Raw genomic sequence first — 22,401 nt, 5'->3', positions numbered from 1 at the left:
CTCTAATGTTCCTACCCACTTTTTTCTATTTTATTTTTTAATTGTGAAATATTCATTCATACAAATACAGTGTAAATAATTTAAGAGTAACAAAGCCAATGATTCTATACCTACTACCAATTTAGAAAAGAGAGCATTACCAGTATTTTAGAAACCTGTTTGCCTCTTCCCAATTATTCCTATACCTCTCCATAAGAGATAATCTGCTGTCATTTTACCCCTAAATATGCATCCAGGAAAAAAAAAAAAAAAGAACATTCTGCATGATTCCATTAATACAAAACTCTAGAAAATTCAAACTAATCTATAGAGACAGAAAGCAACCACTAATTACCTTGGGAGGGATGATGGCAAGGAGCAGGAGGGAAGGATTACAAAGAGGCACAAGGATACTTTTTGGGGTGATGCATATGTTCATTATCTTTTTCTCCCCAGCTTTACTGAGATATGACTGAGATAGCATTGTGTAAGTTTAAGGTATAAACATGATGATTTGATATACATATATATTATGAAATGATTACCACAATGTTAATTAATACATCGATCACTTCACATATTTACTTGTGTGTGTGTGTGTGTGTGTGTGTGTGTGTGTGTGTGTGTGGTGAGAACTTTTAAGATCTACTCTCTTAGCAACTTTCAAGTTGCTATTAAGACAGTATTGTTAACTACAGTCACCATCATATGTTCACTATCTTAATTGTGGTGATGGTTTCAGAGGTGTCTATGTATATCAAAACATAACAAATATTTATCACTTTAAATATGTGCAATTAATTGTGTGTCAATTATACTTCAAGCAAGCTATTTTTTGGTGTAGGAAAGTAGATAGTTAAGAGCTTTTTACATCAATAATTCTCAACTGGAGGACAGGTGAGCACATACTTAGGGAGGCAATTGGAATCACCTATGAAACTTGTTCAAACTACAGAGACCTCTTCACTTTCTTCCTAGAGATTCTAATTTCTTTTTTTTATGTTTTATTTATTTTTGAGAGCAAGAGAGACAGAGCACGAGTTGGGGAGGGGCAGAGAGAGGGGGAGACACAGAATCCAAAACAGGCTCCAGGCTCTGAGCTGTCAGCACAGAGTCCGACACCGGGCTTGAACTCACAGACCGTGAGATCATGACCTGAGCCAAAGCCAGACGCTTAACCGACTGAGCCACCCAGGCTCCCCTCTCCCCAGAGATTCTAAACCATCCCTCCATAGGGGTGCAGTCCCATTTGAGAACAACCACTGCAGTAAGCTGGGGTGGATAAAAGAATTGTGTACTGAGGCTTTGAAAGAGTTGGTAAGAGAGAAATGGAGAGACAAAGAATAGGAAGGATAGAATGACAAGCAGCAGGGGTGGTGAAGAGAGAAGAGAAGGTTTGAGGGACAAGGAAGCCTAAACCTCAGACAACTAAGCCTTTTGTTTTGGATGTGAATATCAGTATGAGTATGGTGATGAAGAAAGTAGAGCAAATATGTGTGTGGTAAGTGATGATGACAATGATAATGATCATGTAGCTGGATATTACTTATTTGTTTCTTCTAAATATTTTCCTTTCCCTTCTTCAGTCAGGTAGCCTAGTCAGCTCTATGGATCACTGCTTCAGGGGCAATGTGGAAAGCAGAAAAAGACCATCAGACTTACTGCCTTTGTCTTTGAAAAGCCTAAGAAGATCACTGAGAAGACAATTTGTGAGCAGATGCAGAATGATGTGGAAAAGAAGGAGGGGGATAGGGATTCTCCTCAGATTAGAAAGGTTATTTCTCTGGGTTGGCAGAAAAGAGAGAAATCTGTAGGTACTGGAACATTTGGGATCCTAGTCTGGCTTCCTGATAGCACCACTAGGAGGAGGTAAGATCCCGAGAAGTCTGGGACTATTATCATTTCTAGTTTTTAGATACAAAAGAACAAGGTTTGGTGACATTCATTAACTAGCACAATGACAAAAGGCTACTAAGTGGTAGAATTGGAACTTGAACCTAGTCAGGGATATCTACTGACATTGACACCTATCTTAAATATTGGTTAACTAAAATTAGGTGTGGGGAGAGGGTATAGAGAGAAAATGACAATTTTGATGCAGCTGTGAAAAAGCAACTGCTTACCATTTATGTCTAATTATTCTGCAAAATAATACCCTTGTGACTTGAGAAAAGCCTGGCTTTCTTAAAAGTTTTTGGTCTAGGGATGATCTTACACCAGTCTAAATATCCCAGGAGTTTTTCATCTCACCCTGGCCCAAACTCAGACTATAAAATTTCCTATGGAATGAAATGGCTTTGGAGATGAGAGACAACCTATCTTTTTTTCAGTTGTGCTCCTTTTCATAATTCCATGTCACAAATTCAATTCTTATGCTTAGAAATCATTGCCCCAAGCTGGCTCAGGGTCACTCACCATCCAGCTTTTTCAGTTTGGGAACTCTCTTGGTTGCTTCTTCAATCCAGTTCCCCTCCGCAGAATGTTTCTCTTCCAAGGGATTGCCTACAAACACCAGGTCTTCCAGGCACGGCAGTTCGGCCAGCTTCACAAATTCAGCTATAAGTACAAAGAATACATTCCATATGAAAATGGCAAGTTTTCCTGTTATGATTTTTGGGATTGAGGGGTTGAACTCCAGTACCAGTAGCCCTCAGTTTGTGACTATTCAGAACAATTTATTTAAGATTTTGAAAGAAGTAATAAGGCAAGCTATCCCATATGAAGTCTTTCTCTGAAGACAATATGGAAAGGGAGGGAAAAAGAAGACATACTTCCTCAACCTTTATGCTAGGCTACAGGTGGGATAAGAAAAGGAAATGAGATTCAGAATCACAAAGAACAAACTCTCCAGTGATAGGGCTTCTCTGTGTCGTACAGTATGGGTTAAGCCAAACTGCTGTTGTCTCTACCCATTCCCTCATCTGTGAATTTTTTTTTTTAATTAAATAGGCTCCACACCCAACATGGGGCTTGAACTCATGAGCCTGAGATCAAGGATCACATGCTCTACTGACTGAACCAGCCAGACACCCCTAATCTTTGAATTCCTAATGAATTCACACCTGTAGTGAAGAACTCATTACAAAGTTCTATAGTTATTAGCTTATAAACTACTCTTTTCCACTAAGTTGTGAATTCCTTGAAAACAGAGACAGTATCTTATTCAATTATGTATGTTAAAAGCCTGGCATAGTTCATAACACTTAATAGGACTTTAGTAAATGCTGAATGAATAATATATTATAAAAAAGCAAAGTAATATAAATGGCAAATACACCTTCCACCCAAGATTATTAAATTAAACCTGATTCCTTTCAGCCTTTGGACAATAATTTAAATTTTTTTCATGACGAATAATAAGACCAGGATCTATTCAGTTATAATCACTCTAAATAAATATTTAAATGTAAATTTCAAGCATTTAGCATAAATATAGGAACTCCTATAGCTATTTCCCTGTGTGCTTAGAAAGAAATGTCCCCATTTTGCATTTCATTCTGTTTATTTTCTACAATAGGAGGTAGAAGGTTAACAAAGAGTCAGCTTCGGCTTACCCCAGTCTTTCACCAGGTTATTAGACATGTAGAGAATCTTTAATTTCTTCATTACATGGATCCCTTTCAACTTCTCAATAAAATTGTAGGAGATCCACAGTTCTTCTAATGTGTCCCCTACTGCTTCCTGAAAAACAAAGCAATTTGGTTTATAAGCTTATTTTTAAACTTTTCCTTCTGTCCCCTTTCCTTATAAAAACAATGGCCTTTGAGAGAACCGAAACCCACCTGTTTACGGGCAGGAGAGCTGCAGGTTGCGTGGGAGTTTTTTCTCATAAAGAAAGGCAAATAGAACATTTTCTTCCTCTCTTCAAACTGATCTGAACTAAAATAGCTACTGAAATTACCAAAAGGGGAAACAATAGCACTATTTTATCACTTTTATTGAATGGCATAGATTTCAAATTATGTCCCTATACATTATATGGTTTGATCCTTATAACATTAAAGATAGGTAAAGCAGGTAATTTGATTTCTATTATAGAGAGATTAAAGGCATTTTCTAAGATCACAATGCTATCAAGTAATAGAGCTAAGTCTAAATTTCAGGGGTTTTGTTTCAATATTTATTATGGAAACTTTCAAACATAACAAGTTGAAAGAGTATTACAATGACTATCTATATATGTTCTACCTAGATTCTACCATTAACATTTTCCTATCCTTTTCCTATCACATATCTGTCCCTCTATCCATCTGCTATCTATCAAGTCCTCTTATTTTTTTGATGTATAAAACTCAGTTTAAAACTCATAGTCTTGAGGTGCCTGGGTGACTTAGTCAGTTAAGCATCTGACTCTTAATTTCGGCTCAGGTCATGATCTCAGGGTTCATGAAACTGAGCCCCAAAGTCGGGCTGACAGTGACAGCATGGAGACTACCTGGGACTCTCTCCCCCCTCTATCTGCCCCTCCTCCACTCCCGCTTGCATTAGCAAGCTCTCTCTCTCAGAAATAAACATGAAAAAAAAAAACACCCATAGTTTTTCCATTACAGTACAAAGATTGTATCATATTGGCTCTTAAATGCTGGATATGATCAATGGTGGTACAAAGATTCTTCCTTCTTTTTTAGACATAAGACATAATGAAATGATTATTTCTTTTTTTAAAAAACAAAAGAATGCTAGGCAGGATCAATTAGATGCTCTATCCCCTCTTAGTCTAAAGAATTTACCTATATCCACATGGTAACATCTAGAATGTGGGGCCTAGGTCTATGTGCTGGTAACTGTCCTTTCAAAGACCATAGAGAGAATAAGTGTACCGGGACAAAGAACCTTAATACATTTTCCATACTGGTGGAACCAGGGGAAGCTGAGAAGGGAGTGGCCTGAATTAGTCTGTGTGTCATTCCAACTCCCACAATTCATCATAGTTTCAACTTTCTGAATAAAAGAAACAATTTCAAAGTAAAAAAAAAAAAAAAAAACCTTTTATATCAGTCCATTCTAGCACTCATATATCAGAACTTAGTGATTTTATCAAACCCTCTCATCTACTGTTCTGATATCTTCTCCCAAAGGATCTAATTAATATGTCCTATATAGCTTTCAGAAGAGGGGAATCAGGCATCAGATAATTTAAACTTTATTACATACATTTTCATCTCACTGCATCCCCATCCATTTCATGTGTCAAATTTAGAAAGTGTGAGGTAGCAGGGAAAATACTGATTAAACATGGATTAGAAGATTTAGACTCAATTCTGGGTCTGCCGCTTAGTGTTGTTTTACATGTATATATGGGGCTCTTGGTCAATTTCACCAATTCTCCAAATAGCCAATTTGCTGAATTTACTCTTTCACTGATTTACTGAAAAACTGTTTAACTACTTACAAATTATAGCAATTTGTTTTAGATAGGCTAGGATAAGATAAAACAGGATAGAAATTCCTTTAGATAGGATAACTTTTGAAGATGTCTGTGATGTTTTATTCATTCACCTGAGTACCAATTTAGTTTTAGTTTCATTTTTAGCCATTTGGATGTAGCTGTTTTGCCATTGCCAAATTGCAGTGCATTTGGGGACTTTCTTCACTTGGCAATATGACTTTGCGGAATGAGAATTTCTTATGTATACTAACTTACAAATGTACACATTTTGGATGTCCAGAGCGTAGTTCTTTCAATACATTTCAATCTCTTCCACGGTCTTTTGTACTTCCCTAAATGTAAGGATTCCCTAACCACTTTAATTAGATTACTATTTTTATGTGTTCTAATCACTTGAGAAGTGATTAGTGTCTAAAATATGAGGGGCACCTGGGTGGCTCAGTCGGTTAAGTGTCCAATTTCGGCTGAGGGCATAATCTCACAGTTCGTGAGTTCAAGTCCCACTCGGGCTCTGCACTGACAGTGCAGAGCCTGCTTGGGATTCTCTCTCTCTCTCTCTCTCTCTCTCTCTCTCTCTCTGCTCTTCTCCCACTTGCATGCTCTCTCTCTCTCTAAAAATAAATAAATAAACTAAAAAAAAAAAAAAAAAGAAACTGATTCTACCAAGATGGACCAACAAATCCAAAGCTGGGATGAAACAGCTGCAGTAAAATTAACACTAACTAAAACCTTAAAGAAAAAATTCAAAGGTGTTGAAACCATTCCAAGCAACACAATCTTTTATATATTTCTAAGAAGGTAATAAAGATAAGATTTTGGTGAAGCAATATGGTGACTATCAATCAGTAAAACCTGGCTAAGTTTGTGTAAATCAGTTCAGTGAAATCTGTCATTCAATAAATAATAAATTGGCCCTTTGGAGAACTGAACATTGAGTAAACAGACATTTAGCAAACTGGTCTGCTTCTACATATGAACAAATCACTCCTCCTCCTAGTTTTTTACTCTGTAAAAGGAGGAGGTTGGCATATTGAGATACCATCTCACACTCATTAGGATGGCTACTATCAAGCAAACAAAAAATAACAAGCGTTGGCAAGGATATGAAAAAATTGGAACCCTTGTGCATTAGTGGTGGGGATGGGATGTAAAATGGTATAGCTGCTACAGAAAATTGGTGGTTCCTTCAAAAATTAAAAATATATGATCTAGCAATCCCACTTCTGGGCATATACCCAAAAGGATTGGAAGCAGAGTTTTGAAGAGAGATTTGAACACCCATGTTCACAGCAGCATTATTTACAATTGCCAAAAGGTGGAAACAACCAAAGTGATCACTGATGGAGGAAGAGATAAACAAGACATGGTATATACATTCAATAGAATATCATTCATCCTGAGAAAAGAAAGACGTTCTGATAAATGTTACAACATGAATGAACCTTGAGGACATTATGCTAAGTGAAATAAGTCAGTCACATGAAGACAAATGCCATATGACTCCATTTTCATGAGGTACTTATGGTAATCACATTCAGAGAGACAAAAAGTAGAATGGTGGTGCTAGAGCTGAGGGGATGGGACAAAGAAGTTATTGTTCAATGGGTACAGAGGTGCAGTTTTACCAGCTGAAGAGAGTTGTGGAGATGGACAGCAGTGATGGTTGTACAATGATACAATATACTTAATACCACGGAACTGTACTTAAAAATGGTTACCATGGTAAATTTTATGTTATGTGTATTTTACCACAATAAAAAATAAAGGAACAAAAATGAGAAGGCTAGACAAGAAGTTCTCTAAGATCCCTTTCAGCTATTAAAGTTTATGATTCTTTGAGGTCAACAAACCATTATGAATATTGAAAACAAAAAAAATAAAAAAGTGTCTGTTCTGTAAATAATATTACATTGGAGGTTATAGGAGTGGGAAAGGTTTAAGGGAGTGCTGTAAAACCTCCATTTTGGACCACATAAAATGATGATTATTGTTATTGTTTGCCTTTTGTATAAAGTAATGAATTCAGATATCATAATGTTGCTGAAAGTCTTTAGGAAGATCTGATTCACAAACAGTTAAGAAATGTTTGTAGGCAGCTGATTCTAAGTATACAAAAACAAATAGATTTTATATTATAAACAGGAAGTCATTAGAGAGAAATTATTTCATTCATCATAGCAACAAAAACTATAAATTACTTAGGAATACATTTTTATAAGAAGTGTACAGGCCTTACAGGAATTGAAACTATAAAATTCTACTTAAAGTTTAGACATAAAAAATCTGAATAAATCTGCCTGTAAGGGAAAACTCATTATTATAAAGACCTCAATTTTCTCCAAATCAATCTATAAATTCAGTGGAATTATAAGACTTCCAGTGGAAATTTATTTTTATGAACTTGATAAACTGATTTTCAAGTTTCTTTTGAAGAGTAAATGTCCAAGAAAAGCCAACAAACATTTTGAATAAGAAAAGAGGACTTATCTAAATAGATATCAAAACATATTATAGAGCTAAAGAAAATTAAAGTGGCATTATATTGGAGATGGAATATACAGGTAAAATAACAAATAAAAACTTGACCATCCAGGAACCCACCCATGCATACACAGAGTTTAGTAGGTGGCGTTTACAGTGGGAAAAGATTTTTCAATATATGGCTAACCATTTGAAGGAAAAAAATAAGGTTTGATACCTGCCTCATGCAACATATAAAAATAAACTCCAGATGGACTAAAGATAACAAGCTTAAAAATTTACATGTAAAAAAACTATAGAAGTATTAGAAGATGACTATTTTTATAATCTAGAAGTGAAGATCTTCTATGAAAGATACAAAACATAGAAGTCATAAAGGTTTTACAAATAAATTTGACAAATTTTAAAACTCCATTTGGGGGCACCTGGGTGGCTCAGTTGGTTAAGCTTCCAACTTCAGTTCAGGTCAAGATCTTCCGGTTTGTGAGGTCAAGATCTCGCAGTTTGTGAGTTCAAGCCCTGCATCAGGCTCTGTGCTGATAGCTCAGAGCCTGGAGCCTGCTTCGGATTCTGTGTCTCCCTCTCTCTCTGCCCCTCTCCTGCTTGTACTCTGTTTATCTCTCTCTCTCAAAAATAAACAAACATTAAAACCCCATTTGGCAACTATGAATAAAGTAAAAAGACAAGTGACAAAGAGAAAATACATTTAATAATTCTGAAAACTGGGGCACCTGGCTGGCTCAGCCAGTGGAGTGTGTGACTCTTGATCTCAGGGTTGTGAGTTCGAGCCCCATGGTGGGTGTAGAGATTATTTAAAAATAAAATCTTTAAAGGAAAATAAATTCTGAAAGCTATTGCATTAAATTACAGTGTGAAATCTGAAATCAGATTGCCTAGATTTGACTATGTTGGCTAAGTCTTCCATCTCTTCCATCATCTTTTTTGTTTATTTATCTGTTCATCCATAGATGGGCACTTGGATTGCTACAATCTTTTGGCTATTGTGAATAATGCTGTTATAAACATGGGTAAACAAGTATTTTGTTTGTATATTAGGGGGGAATCACTAGTGTGGTTATTTTTTTTAAGTAAAGAATAACATAAGATAACAACAATAACAACAAAAACCCAAACAGTACAAACAAGCATAAAAAGAAAAGTCTTTCTCGCCCCACACCCCCTTCCTTTCTTCAGAGGTAACAGCTATCACCACAAATATTCTATGTGTATATATATACATATACATATGTATACATGTATATATGTGTGTGTGTGTGTGTATATACACACACACACAATTATATACTTTGCTTTTTTTTTTCACTTAACAACATACCTTGCAAATTATTCCATCCAGCATGTATAGGTAAGTCCTACCTCATTTTTCCTCTTGATATATTTTATTTATTTATTTATATTTATTTATTTAGCTATTCTACAATTGACATACCCCAAGATTGTTGACTTTTTTTATACAAGCTTTGTTGCAATGAACATACTTGGTCCAACATCTTTGCTCATGTACGTGAGGATGAAAAAGTCCTAGATATAGAATAGTTGGGACAAAGTAAATACACACTGAAGACTGTGATAGCTATTGACAAACTTCTGGTCTCAGCAACAATATTTAAAAGCGCCTGTTCACTATACTTGGGCACTTTAGATAACTGCCTGAGCCCGAGTGTCTTTATTCTGAACTGAGGATTTTTTTTAATCTTTAAATGAGGACATTATATACTTGTGAATTTCAAATGAAATAATGCATGTAAAGAGTCTGTTACATAGCTAATAAATGTTAACAACAGCAATAATAGTAATAATATTCTCAACAATGGATAATTATTAGGAATATTGATAGTGCCTAGAATGCAATAAGAAAAAATAAAGCCGATAGAAAAATGAGTAATAACTATGTTTGGTCAATTACCAAAAGAGGAAACATATAACAAATATATAGGAGGACATTCAAGGTCACAACTAACTGAAGAAAACAGATTAAAACAACACAATACTCCATTTTTGCCTATCATATTGGCAAATATTAAAAATATGGATTGGGGCACCTGGGTGGCTCAGTTGGTTAAGTGTCTGACTTTGGCTCGGGTCATGATCTCGCAGTTTGTGAGTTCGAGCCCTGCGTCAGGCTCTGTGCTGACAGCTCGAAGCCTGGAGCCTGCTTGGGATTCTGTGCCTCCGTCTCTCTCTCTCTGTCCCTCCCCCACTCACACTCTGATTCTCTCCCTCTCTCAAAAATAAATACACACTAAAAAAATCGAAACATATATGGATTAAAGGGGCACCTGAGTGACTTAGTCAGTTGAGCATCCAACTCTTGATTTCAGCTCAGGTCATGATCCTAGGGTTGTGGGATCCAGCCCCACGGTGGGCTCTGTGCTGAGCATGGAGCCTACTTGGGATTCTCTCTCTCTTTCTCTCTTTGTCTCCCACTCCCCATCTCCCCCACTCTCTCTCTCTCCCCAAAAAAGAAATTTAAAAATATGGATTAAAAAATATGGATAAATGGATATTGAGGGTGGAGGGAATAATCCTCATCCATATAAAATAGATGGAAGTAGAAACTAGAATTAGCATTGTGAGAGCAATTTGAGGCACCCATCACAAATTTAAATGCACACAAATATCCTCACCATTTCTATTTTTAGCAATCTAGCCTCTATCAACATTCAAATAACTATTGAAGGTTATATGTGTGAAGATGTTCATTGCAACATGATTTGTAACAGCAAAAAAAGAGAAAGAGGCACACCTTCTGCAAGAAAATAATCTAAATGCTCAGCAGTATAGGAATAGTTAAATACATTGTTATATAAAAAAGAATGCATTAAATTTGCATGTTTTGACATGGGAGGATATTTATGATATGCTACTGAATGAAAAAGCAGAAAAAATATGGCCTGTGTATTATCAGTGCAAACATATATAACATATATATACATACATACACATGCACACAGATATCTATAGGTAAAAAGAGGAAAGACTTTCACAGTGTATTGCATATATTTATGAATTGCTTGACTTTTTTTTTATAATTAACATATATTACGCTTAGAATTAATAGTTTTTGTAATTAGTAATATATTGAGTCACTCAGTATATTATTTACAGAGTGCCTATTACATATATCAAGCACTAATGTATATGTTCATGAACAAAACTAAGGTACTCATTAGGATTTGTGTGTGTGTATTTGTGTGTGTGTGTGTGTGTGTGTGTGTGCGTGCGTGTGACATGACAGAAAGAGACAAAGACAGAAAACAAATAAATGAGAATTTCAGATAGTAATAAGAAAGTTGAAAAAAATTATAAGCGGTAAGAGTTTTTGCCCACAAGGCTACTTTAGATATATGGCAGCTGGAAGTGACATCTAAGCTGAAGTGTGAAGGTTAAGAAGGAGTCAGTAACGTAGAAGTCCAAGGTAATAGGGTTTTTAAGGCAAAAGAAATGGGAAGTAGAAAGGTCCTTCAGGTGGGAACGGACTTGGCATGCTCAAGGAGGAGAAAGACCAGTGGCTAGAGATTACCAACTAGGAAGAAGAGTAACATGGAATAACATCTGAAAGGAAGGCAGAGGCCAGATCATATACACAAATGGGCTTGCAATGTATCCCGTCAGTTTTCCTAAGTAGTTTTAATTAGACCCTTTTCCTTCAATTTAACGTTCCATGTTTCAGGCAGCTGAACACTGCCTCCTATTTGGCTATTACAGCTGCCTCTGTAATGAGGGGGTGGCTATTTCAGCCTGTGTGGTTTGGGAGGTTACTGTTGAGAAGCACTGCAGTTTCAACCCCACTGGTTCTTGGGAAGCACAAGCTAGGCTTACTAGGGGTGGGGCTGGGAGTGGGGAGAAGGCCAGAGTCATAAAAACATTGGGAATGTTTATAAAATTATTTAACAATATACACTTTTTAAAAAATTATTATCTGTTTGGGAACAAATACAAGAAAAAGACATTAGCTTTGTCATTCCCAAAACTGCCTAAATTTTACAATATGGTTTCATCTCAACTTCTCTGCAAGGAAATTCAAATGGCCAAAAAATTCCCTGTCAAAAACTTAAAAATTTTTAAATGCCCAAGTTTGATAAGGGGAAATGGGAACCCTCATACATTACTGGTAGGAATATAAACTGTTAAAACTTTCCAAAGGGTAACTTGGTAATATGCCACAAAAGCCTTAAAAGAAATTCATACCTTTTGACCCAGCAATTCCATTTCAAGGAATTTATCCAAGGAATTATTCATAGATGTGTGCAATAATATAGCTAAAAGGAGATTCATAATAGCATTGATTATAATAACTCCAAACTGGAAATAAATAATGAGTAATAAGTAACTGATTTAAAAAATTATGGTATATCAGTAAAACAGAATATTATGCTATCATAAAAAAAGGGGTACGGTTGAAAATTATTTTAAAAACTTAAGTTACATCCTCTGATCAAAAACCTCCAGTGGCTTTGTAAGCCATTTGGAAAAAAAAATCTAAAATCTTATCATTACCTGTAAGACCCAATGTAGCCTCATTCCTGGCTCCCTTTCCAAGCTCACTGAGGGCAATTCCCTACCCTCATTCAACTCTTCTGCTCTAATTCAAGCATATGGAGCAGCTTCAGTTTCAGGACATTTGCACTTGTCCCACTTCAGTCCAGAGTACCTGTCCCTTGGTCAGCCCTATAGCTTTTTTCCTCATTTCCTGTCAATCTATGTTCTTGTATATGCCTTGCTTTTCTTCATTGCATTTATCACCAACTGTATTATACAATGTATTGCATATGCATTATACAAATATTTTCTAGACTGTCTACCTCTACTGTAATCAAAGTTCTAGGAGAGCAAGGACTTCATTACCTATTCTTCTGTATCCCTAATGCCTAGAACAGTGCCTGGCTTAAAGTAGGCATTCAGGAAATATATTGAATGATTTTGTTAAATGAATGAATGACATGAAAAAAATGATTTTTACATATTAAGTAAAAAAAGAGGGCAAAACAATATGTATAGTATGATTTCATTTTCTACATACCCATCAAAGAATAGAAAAAAGACAAGAAAGATATCAATCAAAATGTTAACAATATTTACACTGTCAGTGGCTTATAGGTACTTTTTATAGTTGCTTTTTGATTTTGCAAAGCTTCTGCAATGAACAAATATTACTTGTATATTAAGGGGAAAAGTGCATGCTTTTTTTAAAGAAATAAATAACAACCTACCAGTCCATTTAAGTTCTTTATGTTGTTTCTTCCTAAAGACAATATTCTCAAGTTTTCTGTAGTAGAAAAAAAAAACAATTTTTGTTTATGAGAATCACATTACAACTGTTGTAAATCTAATAAAATAAAGTGTTAATAACTTTTATATAATAAATATACTGATCTAATGAGTTAGAAAGGCTGTATTAATAAAGTGGTGATCAAGTAGGAAATAACATTGACCTATAATCTAAGGTAAACACTATAATTTCACATCATGGCAATATTAAATTTACAAATGGTTAGCTATTTGGAACACATGGTTTTAAATTGCTGGCAAGTGGGGCGCCTGGGTGGTACAGTCGGTTGAGCATCCGACTTCGGCTCAGGTCATGATCTCTCGATTGGTGAATTCGAACCCTGCATCGGGCTCTGTGCTGACAGCTCAGAGCCTGGAGTCTGCTTCAGATTCTGTGTCTTCCTCTCTCTCTGCCCCTCCCCTGTTCACACTCTGTCTCTTTCTCTCAAAAATAAATAAACATTAAAAAAATTAACATAAATAAATAAATAGCTGGCTAGTATAAATATTATAGGGATAAAATAAGACTAAAGAATATTTTAACTTCATCTTTTTTTAAGTTTATTTATTTTTGAGAGAGAGAGAGAGAGCACAAGTGGGGGAAGAACAGAGACAGAGGAAGAGAGAATCCCAAGCAGGTTCCACACTGTCACCTTAGAGCCTGATGCAGAGCTCGAACTCATGAACTGTGAAATCATGACCTGAGCCAAAATCAAGAGTCTGACTCAACCGACTGAATCACCTAGGTGACCCACGAAGCTCTGAACTTAAAATTTGTGAAGCATATATATAATTCAAATCTACTATAGTATGAAGACTCACTCTAGAAAATAGGAACATATTTATGCATAGCACACCTCACTCCCTCACTCCAAAAAGGATTAAAAGTGAAATCAGGGGTGCCTGGGTGGCTCAGTTGGTTAAACAACTGTTCATGAGTTCAAGCCCTGCATTGGGCTTTAGGCTGCCAGTACACAGCCTGCTTCAGAGTCTCTGTCCTCCTCTCTCCCTGCCCCTCCCCTGCTCACATGTGCTCTCTCTCTCTCAAAAAATAAATTTTCTTTTAAAGTGAAATAAAATGAATTAGTATTTTAAAAATCTTTTGCTTTCAATCTTTTAAAAAATTAGGTTGTGATTTGGTTTAAAAATGCTCATTTGTATTTTTTAAAAGGTTGGTTCTATTTATGTATCTATAAGCTATTTCTGGAAGAAAAAAAGAAAGTAGAAACAGTGGTTGCTTTAGGGAACTGAGAGTCTATGTTCAGAGGAAAATTTATTTTCCACTGTACCCTTTTTTGAACTGTTTGCATAAAACCATGTGCATGTATTATTTTTGAAAATTAAAAAAAAAGATTCTAGCAAAGCACAGGAAACCTCATTTCTGTTCTAAAAAACTGCTGATTACTTATGCATAAGTTATACATTTAGTTTTCACAACTTAACCTTCTATAACTATGTTATCCAATATGGTAGTTACTACCCATGTGTGGCTATTTAATTTAAATTAATTAAAATTAAATACAATTTAAAGTTCAGTTTCTCAATCATACTAGCCACATTTCAGGAGCTTAATAGCTGTATGTGGCTGGTGGCAACTCTATTGGGACAGTGCAGACAGCTCTATTGGACTGTACTGTTCTATGACATCCATAATTCAATGGTTAAGAACAAAAATTCAATTAACTGAGTTCCAATCCCAACTCTCTAGGGAAGCAACCAAACTTCTTTGAATCACAGTTTCATTATACGTAAAATGAGGAAATATAATATCTGACTTGTAAGAATATCAAGATTAAATGAGATTAATTGTCTAAAATATTCAACATAATGCTTAATCCATGTACGTACACAATAAATGTGTGTGTGTGTGTGTGTGTGTGTGAGATCAGACATATATGGCTATATAAACTTTGTTTTAATTTATTCAATTTAATTATTTTATTTTTTTAAACAACGGAATTTTTGTAATGTTTACTTATTTTTAGAGAGAGATAGTGCGTGCACGTGGGCAAGCAGGGGTGGGGCAGGGATAGAGGAGAGGGGCAGAGATAGAGGGAGAGAGAGAATCCCAAGCAGGCTCTGGGCTGTCAGCACAGAGCCCAACACAGGGCTCAAACCCACAAACCGCAAGACCATGACCTGAACCGAAATCAAGAGTTGGACGCTCAACTGACTGAGCTACCCAGGCACCCCTAATGAATTATTTCAAATTCTGTTATGAGAAACACTTAACTTTCAGGACAAAGTATTTTGCGAGTGATCTAATTCATGCAAAATGTTTTAACTGTTGAAACAAGTCCCCTGGTTATGGACTGAATTGTGTCCCCTGACTCCAAAATTCATATGTTGTAGTCCTAACACTCAGTTCCTTAGAATGTGACTGTATTTAAAGATAGGGAATTTAAAGAGTGAATTAAAGTAAATGTCATCATTTTAGGTAACATTCAATGACTGGTACCCTGGGGCACCTGAATGGCTCAGCCAGTTAAGCGTCCAACTCAATTTCGGCTCAGGTCATGATCTCACGGTTGGTGGGTTTGCTTGGGATTCCCTCTCTCCTTCTCTCTCTGCCCCTACCCTCTCCCTCTCCCTCTCCTCTCTCTCTCTCTCTCTCTCTCTCTCTCTCTCTCTCAAAATAAATAAATAAACTTAAAAAAAAAAAGTGCAATATGACTGCTGCCCGTATAAGAATTATAGGAGGGGCGCCTGGGTGGCTCAGTCGGTTGAGCGTCTGACTTCGGCTCAGGTCACGATCTCACGGTTCGTGGGTTTGAGCCCCGCGTCAGGCTCTGGGCTGACGGCTCAGAGCCTGGAGCCTGCTTCCGATTCTGTGTCTCCCTCTCTCTCTGCCCCTCCCCCATTCATGCTCTGTCTCTGTCTGAAAAATAAATAAACATTAAAAAAAGAATTATAGGAACAGATTAGGACACAGACAGAAACAGAGAAAAGACCATTAAAGACCAAAGGAGGGACACCTAGATGGCTCAGTTGGTTAAGTGTCTGACTTCAGCTCAGGTCATGATCTCACTGCTTGAGTTCGAGCCCCCCATCGGGCTCTGTGCTGACAGCTCAGAGCCTGGAGCCTGCTTCCAATTCTGTGTCTCCCTCTCTCTCTGCCCCTCTCCCACTCACACTCTGTCTCTTTCTCTCAAAAATAAATAAATGTTAAAAAATTTATAAAGAGGGGAGCCTGGGTGGCTCATTTGGTTAAGTGTCCGACTTCGGCTCAGGTCATGATCTCACAGTTTGTGAGTTTGAGCCCCACTGTGGACTCTGTGCTGACAGCTCAGAGCCTGGAGCCTGCTTTGGATTCTGTCTCCTTCTCTCTCTGCCCCTCCCCACTTGTGCTTTGTCTCTCAAAAATAAATAAATGTAAAAAAAAATTTTTTTAACTATAAAAAAAAATTAGAAAGAAAAAACAAAAGACCAGAGGAAAAGATGGCCATCCGCAAGCCAAGGAGAGAGGAACTCAACCCTCCAAAACCTTGATCTTGGACTTCTCACCTCTACAGCTGTAAGAAAATAAATTTCTGTTGCTTAAGCCATCTAGTCTGTGGAATTTGTTATGACAGCCCTAGCAAATTCATACACCCCATATAACAATATATGTGTGAAAATTAAATATTTAAGAAAATCATATAATCAATTATTCTTTAAAGCTTCTTGATATGGAAAGATTGCCATTTTATTTTGTCTATTCCATGCAGATTGAAAAGCTTATTCAAACAGTTATCCATTCAACACATAACTATTGAGCATCTACAATACACCAGGAACAGCTATAATCACTTGCAGTGATTAAAATATACTATATGATAATACAATAGTGAATAATATAGACAAAAATTCCTGCTGTCATTGAGCTAACAATTTGCCAGATAATAAACTAAGTAAGATACTGGGGCACCTATGTGGCTCATTCGGTTAAGTGTCCCAAGTCTTGATTTCGGCTCAGGTCATGATCTCACGGTTTGTGAGTTCAAGCTCTGCATTGGGCTCTGTGCTGACAGCGTGGGTCCTGCTTGGGATTCTCTCTCTCTCTCTCTCTCTCTCTCTCTCTGTCCCTTCCTGACTCTCTATCTTCTCTGAAAATAAATTTAAAAAACTTAAAAAAGAAAAAAAGAAAGATAATAGGTCTTGCATAGGCTGTGTGAGAAAGGAGTTAAGAAATTACCAGGGAGTTTGTCCTAAGCAACAGGAAGAATGGAGTTGTTGCTATCTGAGAAAGACACATAGGAAGTTGGTTTAGCTGGGGCTGGGGAAGGATATCAGTACTCAGTTTCGGAAATGTTAAGTGTGTGATGTCTAGTAGACATCCAATGGAAATACCAGGCAACCGACTGTGCAAATCCGGAGTTCAGAGGAGATGCCTGGGTTAGGGATACAAATATGGGAACCATCAGCATATAGATGATAAAGCCATGACCTAGATGAGATAATCCAGGGAATAGGTGAAGACAGAACAGAGAAGAGATCCAAGAACTGAGGCCTAGAGTACTCTAATACTTAAAAGTGGGAGACACGAGACTGGGAAGGAGCAGCCAGAAAGACAGGAAGATCAGGAGGGCACAGTGTCCTAGAAGCCAAACATTGAAATTACTTCGAAGAGGAACTAAATCATTCATGTCAAAATATGCTGCTAGGTCAACTAAGATGAAGACTGAGAAACAACCTCAGACTGAATATAACAAATATAAAATATATGTAGCTCTTCCAAAGATAGTATCTAAGTTAATATATAAAACTCTTTTTTTTTTTTTAAACACCTTTTAAAAAAAATACACACGAAAATGGTGATGGAAAGCTAAAAAGATCTTATTGATTACTGTATAGGGACATAAATTATGATATCAAAGTTAATAAATTAAATGTTCTGACATAACACAACGATATATTTTTCAGAAGTAGAAGGTGGTACAGAAGTAGAGCACCACCAAAAGGAAAACACTGTTTTTTTCTTCATATAAGAAGGGTCCTGGTGAAAATCAAAACAGTGTTCGAAAGTTCTGTGTTTATTTAGTAAACTAAAGGAGAAAAGTATAAGTTTTTACCAAAGATACAAGGCAACAAAATTTATGTTCTAATATTTGATATGAGATTATTAATATTCATATTGTACAACCTTTTAGTCACAGTTTTCAACATAGTCCAGGTATGCAGTTTTCTAGCCACAGTTTTGCTACAATAAACATAGTTGCCATTAGGGTTATTCTGCCTTATAAACCCCCTGTTAAATAGGAATCCCTTTTTATTCCAGATCCTGTCATCACAGTTTAACAAGTGAGACTATAGTGCTCATGAAAGGGAAGGGGTGAGAGACAGGCTACAGTCATATATTCAATCCTTCATAGGGATCAGCAGTGTCTTTTTGCTTTATAGTCACAGATGATGTGTATTCCCCAGTGACCGGCTATAGACTATGGAAGTACTATTTGTTGTAAGCACAACTAAAATGAGGTGAATCAAGTATAGCAAATGTATGGTACAAATGCTTATACTGTCTCAATCCATGTCTACATCAGACATCAATAACTGATCAAGCTATTCTTTCTACTGAATTTTTGGTACTCTTATTAATTAATTAAATTTTTCTGAGAGTCACTACCAATTGACCAAAGTTAGATTATAAGTTAAAGTCTATTGCCAGCCCTGTACAGAGGTTATCTATTTTCACTATTGTCAGAGTCATGTTTTTAATGAAAAGAAAAGCATGTTATCTGTATTGATAAATAATACATCATCAGGGTGCTTGGGTGGCTCAGTTGGTTAGGCATCTGACACTTGATTTCAGTTTATTTATTTGAGAGAGAGAGAGAAAGAGAGCAGGAGAGGAGCAGAGAGAGAAGGAGAGAAAGAGAGAATCCTAAGCAGGCTCTTCACTGCCAGCGAGGAGCCCTCTGCAGGGCTAGAACCCACAAACCATGAGATCATGACCTGACCTGAAACCAAGAGTTGGACGCTTAACCGACTAAGCCACCTGGTGCCCCCCAACTCTTGATTTCAGCTCAGGTCATATCTCAGTGTTTGTGAGATAGAGGCCCGCGTTAGGCATGCTGTCAGCATGGAGCCTGCTTGGGATTCTCCTCTCTCTCTCTCTCTCTCTCTCTCTCTCTCTCTGAAAATAAATAAACTTTAAAAACATATCATCAATTTAATCTCATTAAAGCAAGTTATTTCAATTATAGACAAAGTGTCTGTATAATTGTTGAATAACACAGGAGTTAGCAATGCCAACCCCCAGGCAGTTGAAAATCTGAGTATAAATTTTTACTCTCCCAAAACTTAACGACTAATAGCCTGCTATTGAGCAGAAGCCTTGGTCAACAGTCCATTAATGCACATTTTGTATGTTATATGTATTATATATTATATTCTTACAATAAACCTAGAGAAAAGAAAATATTAAGAAAATCATGAAAGAGGGGCGCCTGGGTGGCTCAGTTGGTTAAGCATCGGACTTCGGCTCAGGTCATGATCTCACAGTCTGTGAGTTCAGCCCCACATTGGGCTCTGTGCTGACAGCTCAGAGCCTGGAGCCTGTTTCAGATTCTGTGACTCCCTCTTTCTCTCTCCTCCCCCACGCATGCTCTCTCTCTTCTCAAAAATAAAAAAAAAAAAAAGTTTAAAAAAAAGAAAATCATAAAAGAAAGAAAATACATTCAAGAATGAAAGGAAAATAAATTTACAGTGCTGTAAAAAAAAAAAAAATCAGCATGTAAATAGACTCACACAGTTCAAACCCATGTTGTTCAAGGGTTAATGGTAAAGTGAAACATCTCAAATTGTTTAATGAGTCAGTGAAAAACAAATATACTGAGTCATCTTATGCACAGCTCTAATAGTAAATGCTTCTTCTCCAGGACTACATAAATACTGAATGCCAACTTTGGGTAAGGTCCTGGGAGGAGGATGGAGATTTGGAAGATAAGATAGTAAGATGTGATGTTTACACTCAAGGAGCTCATTATCTGAAGAGACAGAACATATTCCTCACTAACCATAATAATAGCTAATATTTCTTGAGCATTTATATGTACCAGGAACTATTCAAAACACTTTATATATACTAACTCATTTAATCTTCACAAAAACTATATGAAGTGGGTATTTATTATTATAATCCAAGACAGTTATTAATATTCCTAAAGAAAGAGTAATAATAGAGGTGCCTGGGTGGCACTATGAGCACAGAGCCCACACGGAATTCTCTCCCTTTCTCTCTGCCCCTCCTCTGTGCTTTTTCTTGGTCTCTCTAAATAAATAAACATTAAAAAAAGAGAAAGAATAATTATGACAATCACTAGAGAAGTCTTTAGAGGGAGAAATGACATTTAAACTTGACATTCTTAACCTTAATTTTGTTTTTTGCAGGATTTTCATGTTGAGGAAGGGGCTATTCTCAAAGGAAAAAAGCATTGCATTAACAAATGCACAAAGTCATAAAAAAGAATGATGTATTCAGGTGTGAATAGGGTGGCACAGATTTTAGATGACTTTGAATGCAACATTAAGGCATTTGGTCTTTACTAGGCAAAAGGGAACCATTAAAGGTCTCTGATCTGGAAGAATGATAATGAAAATAATATAAAAAAACATTTTTTTAACATTTTATTTTTTGAGAGACAGAGAGAGAGAGAGAGAGTGTGTAACCAGGGGAGGGGCAGAGAGAAAGAGAGGGAGACACAGAATCCAAAGCAGGCTCCAGGATCTGAGCTGTCAGCACAGAGCCCCATGCAGGGCTTGAACCCACGGACATGAGTCAGATGCTCAACCAACTGAGTCACCCAGGCGCCCCAAGAATAATATTTTTAGAAAGAAAACCCTGCTATCAATGTTGAATGTCAACTGGGTGAAAGGAGACAAAAAGATCAATTCGGAGGCTAGCACAAAGTCATAAGGCAGTGTTTTTCTCTTTCTTTTCTTTTCTTTCTTCCTTCCTTCCTACCTTCCTTCCTACCTTCCTACCTTCCTACCTTCCTTCCTTCCTACCTTTCTTTCTTTCTTTCTTTCTTTCTTTCTTTCAAGAAAGAGAGCACATAAGCAGGGGAGAGGGGCAGAGGGAAAGAGAGACAGAATCTTAAGCAGGCTCCATGCCCAGCATGGAGCCCAACTTGAGGCTGGATCTCACAACCCTGAGATCATGACCTGATCCAAAGTCAAGAGTCAGATGCTTAGGGGCGCCTGGGTGGCTCAGGTGGTTAGGTGTCCAACTTCGGCTCTCGTGGTTCATGGGTTCGAGTCCTACATCAGGCTCTCTGCTGTCAGCACAGAGCCTGCTTTGGATCCTCTGTTGCCCTTTCTCTCTGCCCCTCCTCAACTTGCACTCTCTCTCTCTCTCAAAAATAAATAAACATTGAAAAAAAAAAAAGAGTCGGATGCTTAACCAACTGAACCACCCAGGTACCCCATGGCAGTGTTTCTCAAACTATAGGTGATATGAAATCAGCTTAATGGGTTGTGACAAGCATTTTTAAAAAATGAAATCTTTAAAAAACTTATACTGGAGGGTGCCTGGGGGGCTCAGTTGGTTGAGCATCCAACTTCTCATGGCTCTTGGGTTTGAACCCCGTGTTGGGCTCTGTGCTAACAGCTCAGAGCCTGAAGCCTGCTTTGGATTCTGTGTCTCCCTCTCTCTCTCTGCCTCTTCATCACTCATGCTCTCTCTCTCCTTCAAAAATAAATAAACATTAAAAATAATTTAAAACCTTACACTGGAACCTATGCTATAAGGGTAAATATTGTTTTACAAACCTATTCCACTTCACATGTGTATGTATGTATTTGATATGTATATTCATATGAATATATGTATTGAGTCATGAATTCAAATGTATTCCTTACTATGGAAAAGTAGTAAAAAAAATGTTTGAAAATACAAGGGGGAGATGATGTGGGTCTTAAATAAAACCATAGCTTCTGGAAATGGAAAAGCAACAAATTATTTAAGAGCTCTCTCAAAGAGTAAACAGGACTCAGTGATGAACTCAGATGTCTTAAGGGAAGTAAAGGAGGAGCATGGTAGGTTAAATAATTCCCCACCGAAAGATACCTAGATCCTAATCCCCGGAACCTGCGATGTTACCTTATATGGGGGGGGGGGGGGGGGGCGGGGAGTACTTTGTAGATGTCATCAAGTTAGGGATCTTAGGGAGAATAGCCTTGATTATCTAGGTGTTCCCTAAATGTAATCACACATATCTTCTTAAGAAGGAGGCAGAGAGTGGTGCCTGGGTGGCTCAGTCAGTTGAGCATCCATCTTT

At 37.0% G+C, this 22,401-nt stretch overlaps 1 protein-coding gene across 1 annotated transcript in view; it reads right to left on the bottom strand.

The window, feature by feature from the left end:
• Positions 1-22,401, bottom strand: part of DNAL1 (dynein axonemal light chain 1) — a 44,389-nt gene that overhangs the window by 2,601 nt on the left and 19,387 nt on the right. Inside the window, exons 5-7 of the mRNA XM_060617362.3 lie at positions 13,084-13,139; positions 3,534-3,660; positions 2,395-2,535 (exon numbers count right to left, since the gene is read on the bottom strand). Of these exons, the coding sequence (XP_060473345.1) occupies positions 2,395-2,535; positions 3,534-3,660; positions 13,084-13,139 (324 nt within the window). The remainder of the gene's footprint in view (positions 1-2,394; positions 2,536-3,533; positions 3,661-13,083; positions 13,140-22,401) is intronic.

This window comes from Panthera onca, chromosome B3 (assembly GCF_046562875.1).
Source record: "Panthera onca isolate mPanOnc1 chromosome B3, mPanOnc1 haplotype 2, whole genome shotgun sequence".
Lineage (NCBI taxonomy): Eukaryota > Metazoa > Chordata > Mammalia > Carnivora > Felidae > Panthera > Panthera onca.
Note: the sequence above shows the minus strand (reverse complement) of the source record. Positions and strands in the feature narration are given on the sequence as shown.